Here is a 22,982-nt window from a genome sequence, read left to right as displayed (position 1 = left end):
TATTGCTCCCCCCAACATGTACATTAAGCTTAAACTAGGAGGATCAGGACATGAAAGGAATGGCAGTACCCAAAGCGATATAAATAACCTGCTTTTATGCAAGATGCTGACCTAGAACACATTAGGTAGAATTTTCTTAATACCCAAATTAGTTGATGGCATGTAAGAAAAGTAGTTCTTGCATGTTAACTGCAGGTTGTCATTACCAATCTAAATGGATTTAGACAAGGAAAAAAAAAACACAACAGAAATGAATGCCATATCACCACATATCTTTCCATCTGTTAGCACCCTTAGTGCTCCTTATGAAGAAATGCATTTTTATTTCTGATAATGTCAACAAGTATTATGAAATATTTCTCTTCAATAAAACTGCTAAACCTAAGAAAGCCAAAGGGAAAAACACAAAGATCTGCTTGCTAATTAAAAATCCATTAAAACTTATTCAGAAGGCTCGGAAAACCTCAGAAGAATAAAAATAGACCTGAAAATAAAATGGGCAATATAATCAGACAGGTGTCTGTGTAAATTTATAATTCACATGAGTTGTTTTTCTTTTACCAAAATTGTTTTCAAACTAGAAGTAAATCCTAAAAGCCAGATCATGGAAACTATTTTTATACCAGAGTAAATAAAACTCTGGAAATATTATTGTGAGATATAAACAACAATACAAGTAGCATAATAAGCAATGCTCCAAAGCACAGTCACAACTAATACAAGTCTTCAAACATGTTTAAAAGCTTCTGTATAAACAGACATATCAATCTCTAGGGGCATGGCTGAGGCAGAAACACTGCATTCTGCCAAAAAAAAAAAAAAAAAAGTCAAACACGTTTTTCTACCCCTGAAGAGGATTCTTCTAACCTGGAGACATAAATTTGCCTTCTGAAAATTACAGATAGGTTACAAATAGGCCCAAATAATTAAAGCAGAGAACTTCCATCTCCTGTTCAAAGGACTGTTAAAGTAGCATCTTCATTTGGGACAACGATCATTGCTGTACACCAATGTTCTCAAAATTTCACCTGTTTTTATTTCAGCCCGCTACAATCCATAGAATCATAGAATTGTTAAGGTTAGAAAAGACCCTTAAGATCATCGAGTCCAACCGCTAACGTATCACTGCCAAGTCCACCACTAAACCATATCCTCAAGCACCACGTCTACCCTTCTTTTAAATACCTCCAGGGACAGAGACTCAACCAAGCTATTTTCTCCATTTTTCCTCCAAGCCAGTCTTCTGCCCATTAAGATTAAATATATAAATTCACAATATTTTTAAAACAGTTGTTCCCTCTTTTCCTTAATACGCCCTTAAAGAAAAACCTGAAAAAAGCTAGGTTAATAAATAGATGGGTTTTCCAGCACTTGATGCTAGAGGAGTTCTACTACCTGATCCCCTCCTTCACACGCCCCACAGCATGAGATGAGATCAGGCTGCGACAGAAGTGCTACCAAAAGAATGATCTACTGCTCAGCCTACGTCATACGATACAGGTCAGAGTTATAAACAAAACTGTATCTGTGTCACACGATAGGGGCACATACCCAGCAGACCTTGTTACAGCAACTACTACAATGGAAGTCATCCAAGAGGACCAACTGATACCTCCAGGTCGAGTTCCTTTGAGGCCATCATCCAAGGACACACAAGCAGTAAGCTTACTCCGTTTACTGCACTGCAAGTTGCAAAAGGTCCTCAAGTTCTGCTACTGCTCTCCAGTTCCACAGGTATCTTCAGTTTAAACAGGAAAGGGAACGTGTTTCTAAGGTAATACAAAATTAATTCTCAAAAATTACGTTCAGTATGGAGAAAAATGCCAAAATGTTCAAGATTCAACAGGAATCCTGAAACATGAAGATGTAAAAATTATGTTAAAACAAAGCTTAAGATTTAACACAGATTGAACGTATACCCAGCAAAGCACAGCTATTTTTCATCCAGATCAGTTATCCCATTTCATTCATTGGAGGTCCACAAATGTTTGTGCTGGAAGCAGCAAGGGAGAGGGCAGCGCTAGGAAAGAGTAGCTAGAGAAGGAGGAGAGGGAATGAAGAGAGTGAAGCTTCTTTTGGTGACAGTGTAAGTGATGCTGTCTTAAAGGATTTAGAAATTACAATCTGAATCACTCCCTCTGTAACTTTTTTCAGAAGCCACCAGAAAAACAAGTAACAAAGATAATCAGAAATGCTATGGAAGCCGATTTATAATGGGACTATTTGTATATTTACCTAATCTTTTCTGAGCATAGACCTTCTGGAATGACAGCTTCTTAGATATTTATACTTTTATTTCAGCTTGCTTTTTACATATACACATATGCTTCCAATTAACATTTACAGCATGAAAGCTCAGTTCTACTCACCAGACCACATAGCCTCAAAAATTATCTTAATCAAACCTTGCAGACGTACTTCCAGGTATCAACAGCTGGCAGAGCAGCTCTGTAAGAGCTACACTTGCAACCACTTGTGAAGACAACACTGCCAAGGAAACACATACGGCTAGGTGTAACTTAGAGCGGCCCTAAGGCTACTCAGATTTACCCAGGTACTGTCTCGTATCATGACAGGACAGAACACGGGTTAGTTCACAGTCCACACATAAACTGCAGCAGTAAAACCATCAGTTTTTGTTAGAGTATTACTTCTGCGTAACTGATTTTTTTCCCCTCTATTTTTGCACACTGAAAGTTCTCCTTAAAGCACCTGAAAGCCTTCATGATGACAAAAGAATTACAATTGAGGTATACTGTGTCCTCAGAATCTTAGAAACCATTTGTATTTTGCAATCGATGTATTAAAGATTACACTTGAAAAGAATCTTCGACCTCAAAGATGTTCAACATTTATTACACCATCCATGAAAAAGCTGCTAAAGAGAGCGCTATCAAAACAGAAGTCTGGCTGCTCACAGACGCACTGGATACAATGCCAGAATCATTATCCACGCGAGCCTAATATCCATAAATATCACTCAATAACGGTAATTGATTGAAGCCCATCTCTCAGAAGGACACTTACTTTGCCACACTCCGTTGTTTGTTCCTCCTTATATACTCATACTCATTTCCTAGGTGAACTCCTCTGCCTTCTGTTTTCAACCGCTGGCTCTTGCACCTTTTCCTCTTACATTAGGGAACCCTTAAGAACTCGGCTTTTTATCTGCTGGAGATATTACCCACTGTAACCAAGCTACTACTTAGTTTTAGAGTTTGGATTCTCCGCCCCCCCTTAGCCTAACAAACGGAGCACCTTTTTCACCAAAGGAACTTTCTCCAAGATCTCTACAATCTTTTGTCTGCTTCATGACTCTTTGCCAACATTTTGTTCTTTCAGTTGTGGCTATCCGAATCACATTAAAATGGCAGGAGCCAATCCCACAATCTCTGCGATAAACAGAGCTTCAGGACACAGCCACAAACATCCCACGCTCTTTCCAGAAATGCTCCTTTCCGGACAGTATCCCCATCCCTGCACTTCTACATGGGGACACCATCCCTCTCCTCATTCTGAAGTGCATTTTGTTTAACTGTGCTTAACCCAGCTCCCACTTTTGCCTCTTCCCAATGATCATCCACATCATTCCATATGCAGATTTCAAGAGCAGTAATTGTTATTGACTAATACCAGACTTTATTGCTGGAGGATCACCCCAAAACCCCAAAGCAAGGCAACAACAGTTCCCAAAGACAACAAAGTCTTTTGTCAGCCAGCCCTTAACCCAATTACTATAGTTTTATTCTACTTAATAATTCAAACAAATAGTTTTAATCAGAATACAAAACACTGTGCAGGCCCAGCACCCTTTAAAGAAATCCATTTACATTACATCTTTATAGAAAACTATGGATAAAGGATCACATCAGGTGACCCAATACCTACACTGAAGGCAACTTGTAAAACTCACATAGTAGGTAAAAGACAGCATGAAAAGGGAAGGAATAAGGAAAAACCAACAAACTTAAGAGTTCTTGCCTCTAAAGGACCTAGTAAATATATGTACTTCCAATGCATGTCTATCCACTGAGGCAGGTACCACAGCCACACCAACAGCAAGGGACTTGCTCTCCCAAAAAGTCACACCTTCCACGTCCTCTTGATTTCAGTGGGAACCACGGGATTTCGCTGTCTCACCGAAGTGAGCAGCATGTCCTGCGATACACTTTGTAGCGCAATAAAATATTCTATTGAACTTACGCGATCTAAAAAACAATGACTTTACTGCTTCCTACAACTTTTCCACTGTAAAATTCAACTCCAAGGTAGTAATTGGCAGGGACAAAATTATGTAGCAATTAGGGCATGACAGCAAAAGCAAACAAGAACTGAAAATGGGTTCAACACTTCTGGTAACAAGCAGGTAATTATCACAGCAGCTTGAAAGGGGCATAATCAACCAAACTGACATCATTCCTCCCACATAATAAAATGTGAAATCCCTTTACGTGCGGCGTAGCTCTTACACACAGCTGGTAAATGCTGCTAGTCTAGTCTCCATGTCTGTGTCTGCAGAGCAGCTGAGGTTACTTTTGGGACACTTCAACAGCGGATAATTTTCTTTATTTATTTAGAGTGATGGTAACTATTACATGCTTTCATCCATTGTGGACTACAGAGATTATTTCTAGAAAAGAGTATTTTATGAACATGCCTTCTCTCATTATAATTTTGTTTTCAAAGTTCCTAGAATATAGGGAAAAGAATCTCTGCCTAAAAGGCACAGTCACCATTACGCTTCCACCTACAAGATAAAATAGGTTTAATATTTTTAATAGAAAAATAGAAAGTTGCTAGTTTTAAATATACTCAACTCGTAACTACTACATTTTGCCAACACTTTTTTTCCCCATGACACATTTTATTTAAACTTAGGTGTGAGCATTAACTGTTGTCTCAAAGCAGCACTATCCCGTGGACGTGCTTGTTCATATCAACACAAAGTCTAGCTGTGTCACAAATGGTAATGCATTCACCTTCCTAACATACTTGACGTAACTAAAATATGATCTGTAAAAAACCATTCATTTATCTGCTTTCTCTTTTCAGCATTATTTTATTGCAAGATTCTCACTCTCATCAGTGCAGCATCTGAAAAACCCATCAGCCCTGACTGACTCAACAGTGGTTGTTTCATCTGTTAGAGGAGGTTGCGGGGAACCTCCTCCTTTTTCTATATTTTGTATATTCCCAACCTGTGTTTCTCTCCATTTTCTCTCTCCTTGTGTTGACAAATCCATTTAGCTCCATACTGTCTGTCAATACCATTAGCTTGCTGGTTCCGCCTTCTTCCAGCTCATTAACAACAGCAAGGCTGAACCCAACGCTAATCCCTACAGTCTGCTATTAACTGTTTCTATCCAGCTCTGATCTTTTAGATGGATTTCGTTCCTTGGATACAAGCAATTTCAAACACACTGGAATTGCAGCTCAATTTGTATTGATTTTTCAAGCGAAATTTCCACAAAACATTTACAGAGCACCCATACCTATCATTTTTTAAACTGTGCTGCAACTACCGTAAGTAAAATATATGAATTATTAACACTTATTTTCTCATCTTCAAAAGCTCAGCACTAACACATCACAATGTGAATTCTTTAGACACCTGTTATCTATTTTGGGTTTGGGTGAGGGTTGGTTTTGGGGGGTTTTTGGGTTGGTTTTTTTCCCCACACAAAATTATCACAAAGACAACCCAAAGCTGGGCTCCTGGATCTCAACTTTTCAAAAGTACTATGGTAATTTTGAATAACTTTATTAATTTCAGAATTTAAATTTGATGAGTGTGTAGCTTAGACATGGCATGCCTGGACTTGTGGAAGATTTACCTTACTGGCAAGTAAAACAGAATAGGCACAACAGAAGGTACCTGACTGCTGACTATACATTACTGACATGATAATGATGTTAATACTATAACAAATCTTATCTTTTTTCCGCATATCTGAAGCATTTAAAATCTTAAATTACTTACAAAGTCTAAAAGTGTACAAGACCTAAAATCTTATCAAGAAACCTGTTATCTAGAAAAAAATGATAAAAGCACAAGTTTATCAATGTGAAACTATACCATAGAAAATGAAAGGAAACATTGTCCTCAAAGATAAAAAAGGTAAAGACGAAGTAAAAAGGAGACTTAAAAAATCCAAAACATTTAATTTTTAAACCAATTGCTATTGAAGAGACCTCTTCCTCTCAAACACATTGCTTCTGTGAACACTATGTTTCTACTGTGAGAATCTTCAAATACGAAAAATAGCTTTATACGTAACACTTCAAAAAGCCAGCGTGGGTCAAAGCAAAAGTAACAAGACTTGGCCAACAGTCAAACGTTCACCTGAAGTAACACGTAAGTCACACGTACCCTTTACAAATTGAGGTTATACTGTCACAAGCGAGTTTGCAGCCAGGTTCTCCACGCAGGCATGCTAGCAGTTGCACTGGCAGAGGAACAGGGCTGAGCAGCTGCAATAAAAGGCAACTGCCTCAGTCGCTGCTGCCAGCAGAACAGATCTCTGGAATCATGGCCTTAAATGCCCTGTAAATATAAAGCTAACTAGAAAGTTTCCATTACTAACAAAACATAGGTACATAAATTACCAGGGAACAGTTCCTCAGAAGCAATGGGATGGGAAACCTTCAATAACCTTCACCACCTCTTCTCCCTGTATTTTTGTTCTGTTTCAATGACAGGTTACACTAGAAATACCTTTTTACTGCAAACTTAAGAAAGGTATAATGGCATCTGGGTTCTGCAGCAGTCAGTGTACTGGAAAATGGATATTCTAGGATACTTCAATTCTCAAGACTTGGGAGAAATATCTAAGGTACCCAGAAATCTCAGGTGCCAACGTTCTGTCCTACAAGCTGCAAAACAAGCACATGAAGTCATTTCATTGAGGAATATATACTGGTTTTCTTCTTTGCATCTGGACCCTACACTAAAGGTAACACGGTTGGTTCAATGTCCCCAGTGGAAAACTTCTTCACCTGAACAGCTGGAAATAATGTTTTGTTGGAGGAAGTACAATATTTTGAATTACAGCTCCTCCCAGTAAGAGCTCTGAGAGGACTCCAGGTAAACATAAGATTAATAACACCACCAAAAATGTTACCTTTTCTAGATACAGGCACACCCCAACACCTTACTTTCTTAGATCCAATTCTATGGCCCAATCTGCAGGTATGTTGAGGGCTTACCTCTTCCAAAAATTAAATTGAAAGTTGAGGTTTAGCTTCCCTTGGAAAATAAAAAAACCCTAGGGCTTCAGTCTCACTAGACACACCCCTAATTAGTACAATTCAGCATTTAATTTATTGTAGAACAACACTAAGCTGGTAACACACAGCATAAGACCTTCAACATAAAGAAAAAAAAAAAAACCAAAACAGAAAAAAGCGTGCTTCCATTAAAAGCCACTGCTTAGCAATGCCACTGAGCTAATTCTAAACTTAAATTAAAAGCTATCGCCAAAAATCAACTTTATTAGCTAAATAAATTTCGTTGTTTCACTTTCAAATTAAATCAAAGAACTGGTTAAATACTTAGCCTTGGATGTGCACAGTAAAATAAACATGCTAATAAAAATATGTGAGTGCAAAAGCTGGACTGAAAACTATCACACTTGCACGTGCAGTGCTGAATAATTAACCCACGGACTTCTTCAAGGACTGTCTGAAAGCCCTTCTGTCTTTTATGCTTTCTGTTATCTGTATTATTTGGAGAACTGGGATTAAAAGCCTACAGAATTCTAAATTATTATGAAAGCATTTTTCTTCTGGATGAAGAACTGTGAATTCTGAAGACTTCTTTGTGAAGTCTTCCGAAGAATTCTGTTCTTTTTTTCAAGTTTCCTTGGCCAGAAATTTCATATTCAGGTTCACTGAAAAGAAATCACAAGATTTAGAACTCAGATTTAATACCTAATAAATATATCTATATCATCACTACTACAAGGCATAAAAGAATCCGTCAATGGCTTTCTTTTGTTTTTTTATTAATTATAGCATGGTTTACAAAATACACTGCTGAAGACTGAAGCGGTGGGAAAAAAACCAAAACTGAAATATTTCATACATTCCTAGAAGTCTCAGATAAAAGTAAGTTTGCTACCTTATTTCGCCAGCTGCAAAATTCAATCTCTGCTGCCTTGCACACACTTGAACGTTATATGAACCAGGTTTCACATCGTTAGGAAAAATCATGGGCAAAATTCAATGCTGGTCTAATATGTTACTTATGAACGTCTTAAACACCACAAAAGGCTTTTACTTCTTTTTATCAAGCAGTTGCTCTGGGTGAGGATAGCAACTGCAGATGTTCTTAACACAAATAAGAAACAACTTAATTTTTGTGAGATATTCTTTTCTTAAGAGACACAACATAAACTACCAAGGCCAACCAGTTCTTCTACACAACAACTGTATCAAAAGAAAATGTACTTAAAATAAGTGCGACTCAGATAAGCAACTACTACCTGTTTACAACAGAGATCCTGTTTCAATAAAGCAAAATGAGTTCCCCTACCAGATTTTTAATACTCACATTAAAGCTACGGAAAACAGTCAAGCTCCTATTACACAGTTTTAAAAACACATTTATAAAAGAAGTACGTCTGAAGCCACATCTTAAAAAAATTAACAGCCAACAAACTACTTAGAAATTTTCATTCTATTATTCAGGAAGATCTAAGAATACCAAAATATTTAAAACAATAATAGAAAGATTTAAGCCACATTAGAAAACCCTCCCCTAAAGCTTCCAGTTACTGCAATACTTCTTAAGGCAGAGTTTCATGACAAAAATACTTTTTTTTGTGCGGCAGAGACATACAAAAGGATTCTTCGGGATGCCAAACACTTTCAGAACTCTCCAGTGATGACTCATCCTGTTATGTATACAAAGCTTTCATTAAAAAAAAAGTCAGTTGGCATCATTACAGATCCTCAGTTAGCAATCTTCAACTTACTGTTATTTCTTGTACAAAGTATTCTAAACACTCTGCAAGAAAGTATTCTGGTATGCTAATTTTGGGGAGGAAAACGTGCAACTTAACTTGAATGGCCTTTCTTATACAAAGAGTTTCTACTCTAGTTCACAAAGTGCTCCAAGATGGCCTCGAATACAATTTTTAACTAGACAGAAATTCTTTGTTGTTCTATGTCAGTTTCTTGCCAGTTGCACTGATCAACTATTTTGCCAAAACAAGAAAAATAAGTCTTTCAAAATGAATCTTGAGATGAGTGGAACAAAAAGAATCACTTATTAAAAAAAAAAAAAAGGCAGGGGGAAGGATGGAAACTGCTCCTGAAAACTTTGAAAGCATTCCTTCTAGCTCTCTCCTTAGAAGCATCATTTGAATCCACCCCCACCCCCACCCCAATGAATTTATTAGATAATCTGTTGTACTTTAACAAAATTGCAATAAACTAAAAACTACCACACAGGTGCAAATAATTGTAATGAACTATACTGATAGAGTGGCACGTATCTGCCAGTAAGACAGCTTTCTTGTTTTTATATATAACTTCTTTGAAATGTGGTGTGTTTTTTAATTGGCTGTTTGCTTTACTTGTAGACACGAATGTTTGCAAGATGTACTAGAAACCAGAAGCTTCCCACAGCGCTACATACAGCACAGGCATCCTGCACTTTGCTCTGTCAAGTGTTGGATCTGGTCCTTCCAGGCCAGGCTTACAAGTCGAGAGCATCGGGTTTTTTCATGCCCCTTCATCTTCTACTGGCAGGCAGAAGGCAGCCACATACAAACCCAGGAAACAGCAGCTGTGGAGCTTTAAATCAAATGTTTACCTTCTGAAACTCATCTCAAGATTCACTTTGCACTAGCAGCTAGGCTGGAGTTAGCAACACCCCACCCCCACCCCCCCAGTATCATCTGGCCAAATTTGAACAAATGAGCAAGATACAAATCATTTCCTTTATTTTCAGTCCCTCCAGCCACTCACTTCTCTAATAATTCAGCTCCTAGTGTTGATCCTTTTCTAAATATGGCCACACATGCATAAGAAGCGAGCCTCAGTGCCAGCGATGCAATTTCTCTTTCCCACTGGGGACACACTTTCCAGCATCTCAGATGTTTTCAGAACAGACGCCTCCCCCACCACTGCCACATATACATTTTATTTTATTTCTTATAAACGCCTCTTACCCACAGTAGTTACAAGTGCCAAATCATCTGATTTCACAGAGTGTCAAAAGAAAAGACAGATCTAAGAACTTATATAGGATTCTCTATCCCTTTTTCTTCTGTAACGTGTTGATTTGGAAATAATACTCTTCATTCGCTGACATTCCAACAACCACAAGAAGTCAGCTGTCCCTCTCCAGTCATTTATGCTCATCGTAGGACTTGATCAACTATACCATGTTTCCAGTAAGTTTATGCTTTCTATGGGTACTGGCAAGGCTATACCTGATCAAAGATACAAATTAAATTTGTGGATTCATGCTATGAGCCTTTCAGCTCGAAGCATACTGATTTCCATGTTTCACAAAAAATAAACCTAAAAAACAGCCCATTTTTTTCTACTCCCAGACAAGATAAGAAGGCTTGTCTTAGAAAGCATAACTAAATCCTTTTGATTTTTTAAATTTAGTTGTAAGTTTTTGTTATTCTCTCATTATTTATGTACTACCATAGGTGGTCATGGCAAATTACCAACACAATTTATGCTGATTCTCTAACTGTGAGACTAGCTTATTAATTAAATACCAGGGAAAAAAAAAAAAGTGAAAGAGGCAACAGCCTTTAGTAGTTAAAAAGCAGAGGTATAGGAAAGTAAGATACGTCCCCAGTCAAGAACAGGAGCTTCATATTTCATATTTGTCTTTAGAAGACTATGTTTTCAATGAAAGCAGACACCATTTTAATTTACTCGCATTTAATCATCGGTCGATGTAAGAGGCGAGACGAATAATGGAAAGCCAGCTGAATGCAGCGCATCTTCAGCAGAGGTTTGGATGAGGCTGGGGTGGTGAACAATCAGCTTCACAAACAAGAGATGTTTCAAAACACAGCACAAACATAATGGAGGGTCCAGAGCAAAGCATGGGCTTGGCTCCATCTAGCAAACAAAAGGGGACACTTTAATCATATTTTAATGAGGGTTTGCACGTGACCTGGTCCATTAGATACAGAAACGCTACTGCAGTTGCCATATAGCCGCCTTGGCATTTGGTGGCTAATGCTTGAACTGGCCACTACAGTACCCTTGAGGAAGGAAAAATAAAGAAATAAAGCTGCAGCAGCTATGGTTGATAGCACCATTAATACACTGTGGGTTTTAAAGATCTGTAGATCCACAGATTATCAGCATGATCGAGTGTGAAATCTAAACTCACCGATAACCACTTCTATCGGGAAACATAATATGCAGAATAATTAAGTGCTTTTATGGTAGATATAAAACAGGTTCATCATCCAGATACAAGTATTATTTAACTAATAAAATGACTCAAGACCTAAGCTATGTAATATAGACGTTTAAGATCAGAAAACAAGATCCCGTGATTCCTAAAGGCTGCAAAAAGTGAAAAAAATGTACTGCCCTAAGAACAACAAGAAAACTTGCTAAGAGTCCAGACATCCTGCCTTTGGAGTCCGTTTGTCTCTTAATGCCTTCAAAAAGCAGTCCCATTACAGACACACAATTTTTCCAGTTTAAATAAAATTTCCGCGATGTAACCTGGTGCTCTCAACTAGGTCTTCGGTATGCAGGCACCTCTTTGAAAAGTATACAGTCTGTTTTTCACACACACACATTTTCATGCAACTTGATAATTGTAATCACAACTCACACTGAAAAGGTGATCACAGAATTAGCATTTACTGTGTCTTCCAACACATACTACGTGGCACTGATGCTGGTAGGCAGAAGGTTCAAGAACACCCCATTCTTCTCACAATATGCAGTTAAACTGTGGTACTCCATGCTCAGCATGTTGAAAGTTTCTGTGATCCAGGAGAGGCTGGACATATTCAAGGGAGATGTCTAATGCTCAACAGATCTAACATGGAGATACCATCCTTGACTCCAGAAATACCACAATTCTTTCCCAACCTCCTGCAATTAGTGGTTCAGGGAAGTATCATTACAAAATTACCCTTTCCTTATTTTCCTTCCTAGGCATCTGCTATTAACCACTGCAGGAAACATGACGATGGGACATCCAGATCTCTGATTTGACCCAGTGTGGCTGCTGTTGTGAAATAGGGAATTTCTCCATGTTATCTTACAAACAGGATCTAAACCAAGAGCTAGGAAAACAAAGCTCAACATATTGCCCAAATCACAGCTAAAGACTGATCTTTAACAACATTAACCTTTGTTTCCAGCCTTGTATTCAACATCCTGAATTGTGAACAGTGAACGTGCAGTTATGTAGCCTTTAGTGGTTTATGAAAGTTTCATTCCTCTGAAAAACTTGTTCCTGATTTCTGACATCTGGAGCCTCTCATGGAGTCTTACCAGTTCTGCGTGGTGGGAGGAAGCATGCAAAGAAAATGTCTGAGCATCCTATACATGATGGCTTATTAGGATCTTTGTCCATATCGTATTGAAAAGATTATACTAAGTGCTTATCCCTTAGTCAGGTGGTCATTATCTACTACAGTAAAAAAGAACCAACCCAAAACCTCAAGAACAGAAAGCTTCATGTCATATAATCATGCCTTCCAACAAGATGCTTTTTGCAGTCAAAAACCACCTACTTTTCTTGTATTTAAGCAACACTAAGCTCTTCTGGCAGCTCAATGGATTCTCCTAAGTCACTAAATTCCTTGCACAACCTCAGAAATAACCTAAGCATCACGTGTCACGTTACTGAAGAAAGTCAGGTCACATTTTGCTGCTATCGTCAAATGTGAAATAATATCCAATCCCAGTATACAAGCATTCTAACTTTACTTTTTGTAGGGAATCTATAATTTTTTTTACTTCTTGTAGTCAGTGAAAAGACTACAGAGAAAGATACGTGGGAGTTTATATTGCCCCCCACCCTGGATCAAGTAACATAGTTAAAGTAACAAACAAGCTCCTGGACACAAAAGCTCTTATTTGAACACTATGCAGATTCCCCAGTCTTCATAGTTAAAGCTGTGAACCTATCTGAGAAGACAGGTAGACTTTGCTTGTAGAGAAGGCTGAGGGAAAGCTCATAAGATGGTTGCCTCCTGGGGAAAACAGATGGAGTAAGAGGCAATTTGTTATATATGTATAAAACAAAGAGGTGAGCTTTAGGGCAGGGGTGCAGGGAGGGTATTAGAGTATGACTACATTTTGTCATTTGTCAGGCTCATGACTTTAACCATCCCACAAGTCCCGATTTTCAGTACTCAGGCTCATCTTTTTGATGAAATTTGGCATGCGTCTTAGAACGCCACGACCAAAGAGTTACGCGCAGAGTTTTCCAAGAAACAGTGGGTGTTCACTGACTGTGGGCGAGTTCATCCTCGTATTTAGAAGTTGCGTAATTTCATCCATCCACTTTCCATGAGGACATAGTGAATGTTCATGAGGAAATCAAGTAAAAGACAAAGCTTATTACAGAGAATCCTATGATCTGGGTAATTCTGTCTTGGAATGCATGTACAGGGGTGGTCATGGAGCTCTGTTGGCAAATTTCACTTCTGCGGCTCTGGTACAATCTGGGTATAGGACGATCTGCAGAAAGTTTGCTTCTGATGAGTTTAGCAGGCTTAGGAGGCTGTTGGATGGACTGGAGAGGAGATTACAGGAGAGATTATTTCAAGATACATCTTCTTTCAGTATAGGATGCAACACTGAAAAGATTCTGCAACTTGATGACTCCAGATGTAGAAGGTGCTTTCTGTGACATTAAGTGCCTAAGGGGCACCTGGACACTTTGTGAAAAAACAGCACATATTTCCTTATGTGTGCCTAAAAGCTCATCTGTTCTACCCAATTACAAGTTTTGCATACGATACAATCACTCCCCAACACCCCATCCTTGCTTCTCTTACAGCCTGAAGAGACATCAAGCCGCTGCCACTGCTTTCCCGCCCCTAACTATACATACCACTGTGGCCAATCTTTCAAATTCCTCACAATTAAATTCATGCTCAGAGGATGCTACAAAAGTCAGGAAAAATTATCCTTACAACCTGCTGAAGAGACCACAACCATCATTGGCTTCTCTATTACAAAGGAGATCTACAAGACAGCCTTCCCCAGAAGTTGTTTCCTACTCTTCACCTACAAATATATACTACTTACCAGGAAAGCCAACTAAGTAGCTCCTCTTAATCTGCTTCCCAGCCTGAGAATTCTGGGACAGGAGGTGGTGAAAAGTACAAGGATAGGGTGTGGAACCCTACATGCGAAATTATTCAGCCCTACATCGCTCTGATGAAATATAACACATAATATCAGTAGTTATGATGTTCCTGTGTTTGATGAGCTGTGTATCAGACAGGATGTTGGGGCTCAGAGGCGTGAAATACTGTCTAGGAAGAACACAACCAAATAAACCCAGTTCTCACCGAGTGGCCCAGAAGTGCCCTGCAATTTTTTTCCCTACACACAACACGACTGTGATTCTTGTTGGTATCTGGAAGCAGTGGGAGTAAAACATGACTAACTGGCCAGTAAAAGAGTAATACAGAAATCAAGAACAAGTCTATGCAATTTGTGATTTCTATGATTTCAGCTTAGCGCTGTTTCACTGACTCTAAGTTGACAGAAAACTAGTCTCACGTTTTCTTGAAATTTGAAGACCAAAAACTATTCTGCAATGCCTGGCTTCTTTTTTCTAAAGCATCCTCTTCCCCACACTTTTTGACCATGCAGAGCAGCAGTCGGTTAGCACTATTCAAAACAGTAGATACAGAATGGACTGGAATATCGAATTCTTACTCTTACTGATGAGCATTTACTCTCATGACTGTTTTATTTCAATAGAAAACTTTCTATTGACTTCAGTTGTCTTTGAAACAGAATTGCGTACCTTAGAGAATACCTTATCATAATTAAATGAATCCATTCAGTACTTATTCACTGACAGCTCTTTATTTGGTGGTCCAGAGGCATCAATAATGAAAACTGCATAGTACTGGCAAAGCTATCAGCAGCAGACGTTGAAGATTAGGAAGCCGTAAGAAAAGAAATATATATAAAAATATAATATAGGATTGTTTATATATGAACTGTATGTGGGTCTATCAATGATCAGGAGAACTACCTCTCTCTAGCCTTCATTTCTCTCAGCTATCACTAGGGGAAACAGTAGCAAACAATCTTCATCAACAGGGGCGATGGCAGCAGATGTCACAACTGGCAATAGCAATTTCTGGCTATACACCACAGTTCAGAAACTCTGACTTTCCGGTAACATACTAAAACAGAAGTCAACCGATTTCAAAACATCCCCAAGGGAGGCAATAGAACTGCCTAAAATAGTAGCTATTCACCATTTCAGTTCTAGGATTCCAAAACTTTCTACAGAAAAGTGACATAACCATCTCAGTAACAGAACCACGGCGGTCAAGACACACTGAACAGCTATGTACATTTCCGAAACATGGAAGAGAGAAAATAATTAACTTACAGACTCCTCATAGCTAAACACTCTACATCATTCTAGGTGGATTTTACTACCTGAAGACAAATATACCAAGGGAAAAAAAAAAAAAGATATTTAATTACTTGACATTTTGTAGACTAATACCTAAACAAAATATACAGGCCAGACTCCCCTCCCCAGCCCAATTTCAATAATTTATTCATGCAAAACTGTACCCTGATCCACACAAACCACCTCAGAAATCTTCCAGGCTTCTTCACTACCACTCTTTTCTCCCACAAACTAGATTGCAAGTTATAACAGTTGCTGCTCTTGGAGCTGTCTAACACTGCCTTTATATTGTTCTTTAAACTGTTTATTTCTCCTTAATTAAAAATCTTGGATTCCTTTAACAAGGCGAAAACAGAAGATGACAAGGGACAAACAGAAAAGAAAAGGTGGTTAAATGCACTTGAAAAGAAAGAGTGTTCACAGGCAAGCTATTGCACCAAGACGGATTAAGGTGAAAGAAAAAGACCGAACTCTACGTTTCTCATCCTTAATCTCCCAACTGTCTTAAAGATTACGTTCCTGTAACTCTGGATTCCCCATTTCTGATCACTGCAAACCCACAATTCTTCCAAAGGCACTCTACCTTGCTTTTGTCCACTCCCATGTGCAAGCAGCCTTCTACTAAGATATCATAAAGCCAACGTGAAATTTTTCAAATGAGCAAAGTCTGTCAAAGGTTAAAAGAGTACTTACTGTTTGATCCAGACCTCCATTTTATGACAGTTCTGAGCATATAATGAATGGCTTCTGCCATGACAATGACTAAAGCTATTGTACACAAGGCAAGGCAAGGCTGACATGGCAGTGACAACTCCTGGCACACCTTCCATTATTTGGCCCCAATCAAGTAACCTTTGAAACAGATCAGAAAATATTCTAGACTCGTTCCCTCATCACTCTCCGCGATCACTGTCAGTATCCACTTCCTTGTTAAACTCATTCTCAATGGTACCACAAAACTCTATTGTCAAAATCTCCCAACTCAAGTGGAAGGGCAAGATAACTAAAACAAAGCTCCAACCTTAGTCCTTGTCATTGCTCCAAATACGCTGCCCTTGTGTAGTCCCATCCAACACATCCCTTCCCCCCACCCCATTCTCTTTGTTCTGCCAATTGTATCATATCCTTTCACCCTGGTCCTCATGCTTGGAAAAGCCTTCAAACTCCATCAACCTCAATATCCTCACAAGTAATTTGATTCAAAGAAGGTAGATTTCTGCAGAACTATAAGTACAAATAAGAATTCCGCTTGAGGTTTTCTTAATTCTAGAAAAAACACAGCTCTCTTTCCTCCTGGTCTAATTCCACCTCAGACAGATCCCCCATGTTGTTCCATAACTGCCCACTTCAGAGTTTGTCACATTTTTCTCTATGGCATCTGATGATAGACACTAACAGGGGGCAAGAGTCTAATTGAGATCATAAGCTGGCTCAGGCAGAAGCCTAACTATAAACCAGGCAGCAATAACCCGCTCTTACATTCAGTGCTTCCTAAACAGAGTCTTACAAAAGCAATCCATATTCTCTTTTTACAGCACTGGGGCATTGGAGGCACAAAAATTAAAAATAAGGATAATAAAGGAAAAAAAAAATGAAGGAAGAAAAAGAGAAAGGGAGATCTGAAGCAACAATAACATGGAAGTGTTTGTGGTTAAGAGGAACACATTGAGTTCCACCTAAAACAAAGAAATCGTCAGAATTATACCCAAGAACTGCAAGTCCTGACTAAATAAACAAATACACAAGTAGATTCTTCTTCCATGCCTTCATCTTCTGTGAGTGCCTAATTAAGTAACATTACTCAAGTAAATATTTACCTTTCAATGTGTGCTAACCAGGATGAAAACACAGGTCAAAGTAGCCAACACGAATTCTTTTCTTTTCTAGCTATATTACAAAAGCACCGTCAGCCCAAACTACACTTACTGTGTAACATTTCAACAGCGAACACAGACAAGAGGGAGACTTCACCAAAGAGACAGACAGAAATGCAATGCGCTATGAATAACTTTCAACAGATCTTATGGAGGAGTCAAATACCCTCCATATGTGCAATACCATCTATACTTATGCCTGGCATTGGACCTCAACTTTGAGATGAAAATAAACCCTAACAAGGCCACATACAATTATGATCCATTTTTTACATCAAAGATATTTCCAAAGGAAGAAGCTTAACTGTGATGTTTTGCCACTCATTTTGATATGCATCTATATCCGAGATGCTTGGAAAAAAATCTGCAAAGACCACTCAGTCAAAGACGCATCTGTTTGCTGCATACGTTCCACACCAGATTACCAAGCACAGACTTGAACACTCTTCAACAGCAGGCACTCACCTGTTCCCAATACTGTGTGACTGTTTCTCCATCACACCGCTTTCCCTACCTAATTTCTGTGACATTTCCTGGTTCACCTAAGCCATCCCAGAGAGCACCACCGCGGCACAGCAAATGCCATGAATCGCAAGAAGACATCTGATATCTGTGATATCACACGCTGGGATATTGCCAGTGAACCACAACATGCCAAAAGGATTTCACAGAGGAAAGACAGAATTATAAAAGGCTAGCTAAAGGCCCACTGTCAACTGGTTTTTAATACTCTTTTCTGGAAACACGCTACCTCCTAGAGTTTCCAGAAGCTTTAGTAATTACTAAAATTGGAATGGCCCAAATAAAACAAAAAAAGTATCATCTTTCAGCTCATTTAGAGTGTACTTTTGACAACACTCCAGAGCCACTTTGGGCTGCATCTTTTATAATAAATGGCACACAAAGTATATACAATTCTATACTAAGAGTTTTCTAGCCATAGTTTAAGGACAGGAAAACAGAGCTGCAAAGCTGTAAGATTTGAGAGCGGTGATGATAAAAAGAGCACTTTTACCATTCTTTTTAAATAGGTGACTAAATTTCATGCTGGAAATACCCGGTAAAGGACATGCTGAATGGTCCTTTTAGCCTGAAACAAAAGCAGAAATCAATACACAGCTTCTTTTCATTTTTGCTCAGCCGTTCACCTTTAAGAGATCATTTTCAGGCAAGTCCAATGAACAGTCACATTAAGAAAGCGTACATGATGCAACTACTTTCTACTGGCATATTATGTAAATGACAATAAAGCCTCCCCCCAAAAAGAACTCTCAAAGAACATTTTGCCAAAACTCTGCAGCAGTTTCTGTTTGGGAAAGAATACTACAGAAGAAGGGGGGGAAAGAAGAAAAAATCATATAAGCCAACCAAATAAGCAGTCTGACAAAATAATAATATAAAAATTCAGTATTTTGCCCTAAAAGCATCTAGATGAGCGCTGACAGAATATTACTTATTACTTTGCACAGAACAGATACAATGCGAGAAGAGTCACAAAACAGTTTACAAAGATGACATGCAAGTGAGGCACGCAATTAAAAACTACAGATACTCAAACTCCAAGTATATTATCAAAAGAAAGGGCATTTACAATAAAGTAGTATGGGAACCATACACCAACTACTTTAAAAATAAGTGTACGGTAGGCATTAGTGAAATTAATGAATGGCTAGTACAGATGCAGCTGATCCCAGCAGCGCCGAGAAAAGTGTATCTTGTCTCCTGCCTCCGTTTGTCTTACAAGTAGGTGGTTAAAATACTTGCACTAAACAGCCTGGGGGCTGCAGCTTTTTTCTGTAGCAAGTGTATTTTATTGTGCAGAAACACCAAACACAACATGCTAACATCACCACGATGTAGAAAAGCACAAAGACCCCTCCATGTAAGCGCCAGCTCAGCAACGGTGTTTACTTTAATACATAGTATTTTATATAGTCACTGGGAATCTTTAAATGTCTGCCTATGTTTCAGTTTTGCAATAGGAGTATTAACCCACCACTGCTTTATTTCCTCAGATGCAAAAAATCCCCATTATTTTCATACTGATCTTCAGTTCTTTCAAGAACTCTAACTATGCCAAATAACGCTATTCTACAAAAGAGTGAAGTTAAATAATTAAGCTAACTCAGGAACATTTTTCAATTATGTAATGCTGGTTACAGTATTAACTAATGATTCACTGGTGAATACGTAATATTTAGTATCCAGAATTAGGTACATGACTGAAACAGTTTTTTCAAAAAATACCAAACACCATACAGATTAACTGCCTCATATTTTTAAAGCATATGTTGTTTTGGTTTTTGTCTTTTTTTTTTAAATCAACCTGCTACAAAGTAATCCCACTAAAAAAAAAGGGACAGCCAGCCTCTGATTTTGTCCAGACCAAAAAAAAAAATCCAAACTTTTTTTCTCTATACAGTTCGTATCAAGTTTGCTAAAGCCACCCAGTTACATAACACTTACTTTGACTTATGACCTATTTGCTCACTGCTCATATAAAAATCATCATATATGATGGTCTGAGCGTGCATCTTGTGCTGGGAACACGGTGTATTTTAAAAAGTGCTTTTTTTTTTTTTAAATTTAGAACTATAGATAAAGGCATCTGGGAGGATCATCTAAAATTAACGCTATAGAGGTATGCTTTGACACACGCAAAATTAAAATGGCACTCTTTTTGAAAAGATTGTGTACTGAGTACTTAAAAATATTTGAGAGAAATTAATCCTTTCTCATTTTCCAGCACTCCAGAATTCACACCAGGAAATGAAAGTGCTTAAAAAAAATTTAAAAAAAAAAAAAAAAAAAGAGTTGTGCTATAGCGAACCATATAAAGTCATAATTTTAAAAGAATACGTGTGTGTCCGTGCAGGCACACGTGTGTATGTGTGCGTGTGTGTAGGTGCACAGAGGGAAGAAATGAGCAGGCTGCAGAAACAGGTCAGACCCGAGCTGGGCTTTTGTGTTTGGTGGTTCTCCCACCCCCCACCCTCTTTTTTTTGTTGTTGTTGTGGGGGTTTTTTGGGTGGGAGGGGGGTGGGTTTTGCTTTTTTTGTTTTGTTTTGTTTGGTTGGTTTTTTTTAAATGGTCGAGGACTGTCTGGTGAGCTGGAACTGGCCCCTGGATACCCTCGCCTGCACCGGGGTGCGGTGGCTTTCCCGGCCCGAGGGGTGGGACCCCCTCTCCCGAGCGCCCGGGTCCCCCCGCTAAGTTTCTCGCCCCGCTGCCGGCGGCGGGTCCCCGCGTGTCCCCGTGTCCCCCCCCGCCCCGCACAGCCCCGGGCCCGCTGTCACAGCTTCTCCCCCTAATACAAAGAAGTTAAAACGACAGACGTACTCACCCCCGGCGAATTGGTTTTGCGCGACATAGCCCAGCCCCGCGGAACCTCTCACAAATCCCCTCTGGAAAATGGAGGGGCTGGCATCGGTGCCCGCCCGCACGATCCGGAGGAAAGAGAAGTTATTTACATGTTACGGCCCGAGCCCAGCGCCGTGCGGAGACACCGACTGCTCAGCACTGCCCGCGATCAGCCATGTTCCTCTCCCGGAGCCGCCGCTCGGCAGGAGCTTCCCAGGCCACTGCCCCGCGGCCTCGGCGCGGCCGGGCGGCTCTAGAGGGCCCCCATGGCGGCGCCGCCGGGGGAGCGATCCGCCGCCGCCACGATCGCCTCGGAACTTCGGCTCCGGGATCCTCCCCGAACCAGGCTGGAGCCGGCGGCGGCGAGGTGGGCGGAGGGGGAGGGGAGCGGGGGGAAGGGGAGGGGAGGGGAAGGGGGGGAGGAAAAAAAAAAAAAAAGAGAGAAAAAAAAAAAAAGAAAAAAAAAAAAGAGCCGAGCGAGAGAAAGTAGATCCGACGCGGGCGGGCGCCGCCAATGTGCGGACCGGAGTCCTGCGGCAGGAGCCGGGGCCGCCTGCGCTGGCGAGGCGGGGCGGCGGCGGCCGGAGGCGCAGCGCCCCCGCCGGAGGCTCCCGCCGCCCCCGCCCCGCACCCCCGGGACGGCGGAGGGGGCCGGGGGCCGCGGGGGGAGGGAAGGGAAGGGAAGGGAACGGGAGGGGAGCAGAGCGGGGCGGCCCGAGGGCCCCGCGCCTCCCGGCGAGCTGCGGCGAGCGCACCCCGCCAGCCCCCGTCCCCGCAGCGCCCCCCGCAGCTGCCCCCCGCTCCCCTTCCCCTTCCCCCTCCCCGCCCCCAACGCCCGCACTTTCCCATTTAACAAAGCGGCGCAACTGGAAAGTTGCAAAACGTTTGCATCGGGGCCGGCCGGTTCCCCGGCGGCTCCCCCGGGCTCTTGGGGCTGCGCCGGGAGAAAGAGGGCTTCAGCCTTAAAGGTGAAGGTGTGACTTCGGGGACTGGCTCCCACCACCCCCCCATTTAGCATTTTTCGGGCTGCTCTACACTTCTCCAAAACCAATCCGGAACGGGGGAGACAAGAAAGCAAGCTTGACAAATGTCCCTCTACAAACAGCTCTTTCCTAATCCTTCAAATGGTCCCTGCCAATTTTCTTTTTCTTCTACAGGGAGAAAAACAAATCAAGACAGCATTACGCAACTATCATTTCACTTGTATTGATAGATACTTGCAAACCCACGGGTCTGCCAATTCCAGTGGTAACGCAACTACCTTTCTTCAACTTCCCTTCACACAAAAACCCTGAAACAGCTGTTGCGTAATGCTTTGCTTCTGTCAATCTTCTATAAGTTTTCTTAAAATTGGTTTAAGTATCGGACATCTGCAAGACACAGGTTGACTTGTTGACTTAGCTGCCAAACACGAATAAGACCATGGATTACATCCATTTTCTCACTCATCAGATTTTCTTTCTTGATCAAATTCTCGTGTTACACCGAGCTTCAACTGGACATCCTTAACCTAGGGCACCCTCTTTTGTGGGCAAGCAAATAACTTCAGTATTGCCTTATCAGTACTGGTTTGATAAATTCTCAGTAAATGCGCTCAGGAACTCAAAAAGACCGTGTCACCCCAAAGACGGAACAAAACAAACCCAAAACCCCAGGCTGATCCCCACGGGCAATCCACCCAGGTGGAGGGAGGGGACCAACGCTGCCTATCGTTACATTTTCAGTTGAAACATGCTCTAGGTGCCCGGCCTACAGAAAAGTTTTAATCAAACCAATTCTCCAGCAATTAAGATAAAATTTTAAAAAGAAAGCTCTCACATTAAAAAATCGCCACGTGTTAACTCTGAAACAACCAACCATTGTGTCAGAGCCCCTGTGCCATGTTAGTACAGGTACGGACCCAGAAATATATTTAGCTACCAGGAGCTATCAAGCTACCGCTTTATCAGCACATCTCTGGTAACCACACATATTAGCACATTTAGTCTGCTGCAATAAGAAGGCTGAATCTGTCAGCCTAAGCCTTAGCGAAGATGGGAAATGTCAGTATTTAGTTTTGCAGTAAGGGCTGGTTATTTTGGTCCAACCAACATGTGGTGAATTGCTAAACCACCAGCAAGACATTAATC

General features: G+C 40.4%; 1 protein-coding gene across 22 annotated transcripts in view; it reads right to left on the bottom strand.

Annotated features, from left to right (window-relative positions):
* KMT2C (lysine methyltransferase 2C) overlaps positions 1-22,982 on the bottom strand; it is a 200,890-nt gene that overhangs the window by 159,911 nt on the left and 17,997 nt on the right. Inside the window, exons 1-2 of one of the 22 annotated variants that reach the window (XM_064445063.1) lie at positions 20,837-20,976; positions 18,509-18,583 (exon numbers count right to left, since the gene is read on the bottom strand). The exons of 19 other annotated variants lie outside the window; for them this stretch is intronic. Coding sequence is in view for 1 of the 3 variants with exons in the window: in XM_064445060.1 (XP_064301130.1) it covers positions 20,964-20,965 (2 nt within the window). In the remaining 2 variants the exon portion in view is untranslated. Of the gene's footprint in view, positions 1-18,508; positions 18,584-20,836; positions 21,105-22,982 lie in introns of those variants that run through there. 2 more of the 22 variants (XM_064445060.1, XM_064445062.1) reach the window with 2 other exon arrangements.

The sequence above is a fragment of the Phalacrocorax carbo genome, chromosome 2, assembly GCF_963921805.1.
Source record: "Phalacrocorax carbo chromosome 2, bPhaCar2.1, whole genome shotgun sequence".
Lineage (NCBI taxonomy): Eukaryota > Metazoa > Chordata > Aves > Suliformes > Phalacrocoracidae > Phalacrocorax > Phalacrocorax carbo.
The sequence above is the reverse complement of the archived record's forward strand: the minus strand, read 5'-3'. Positions and strand labels throughout refer to the sequence as shown.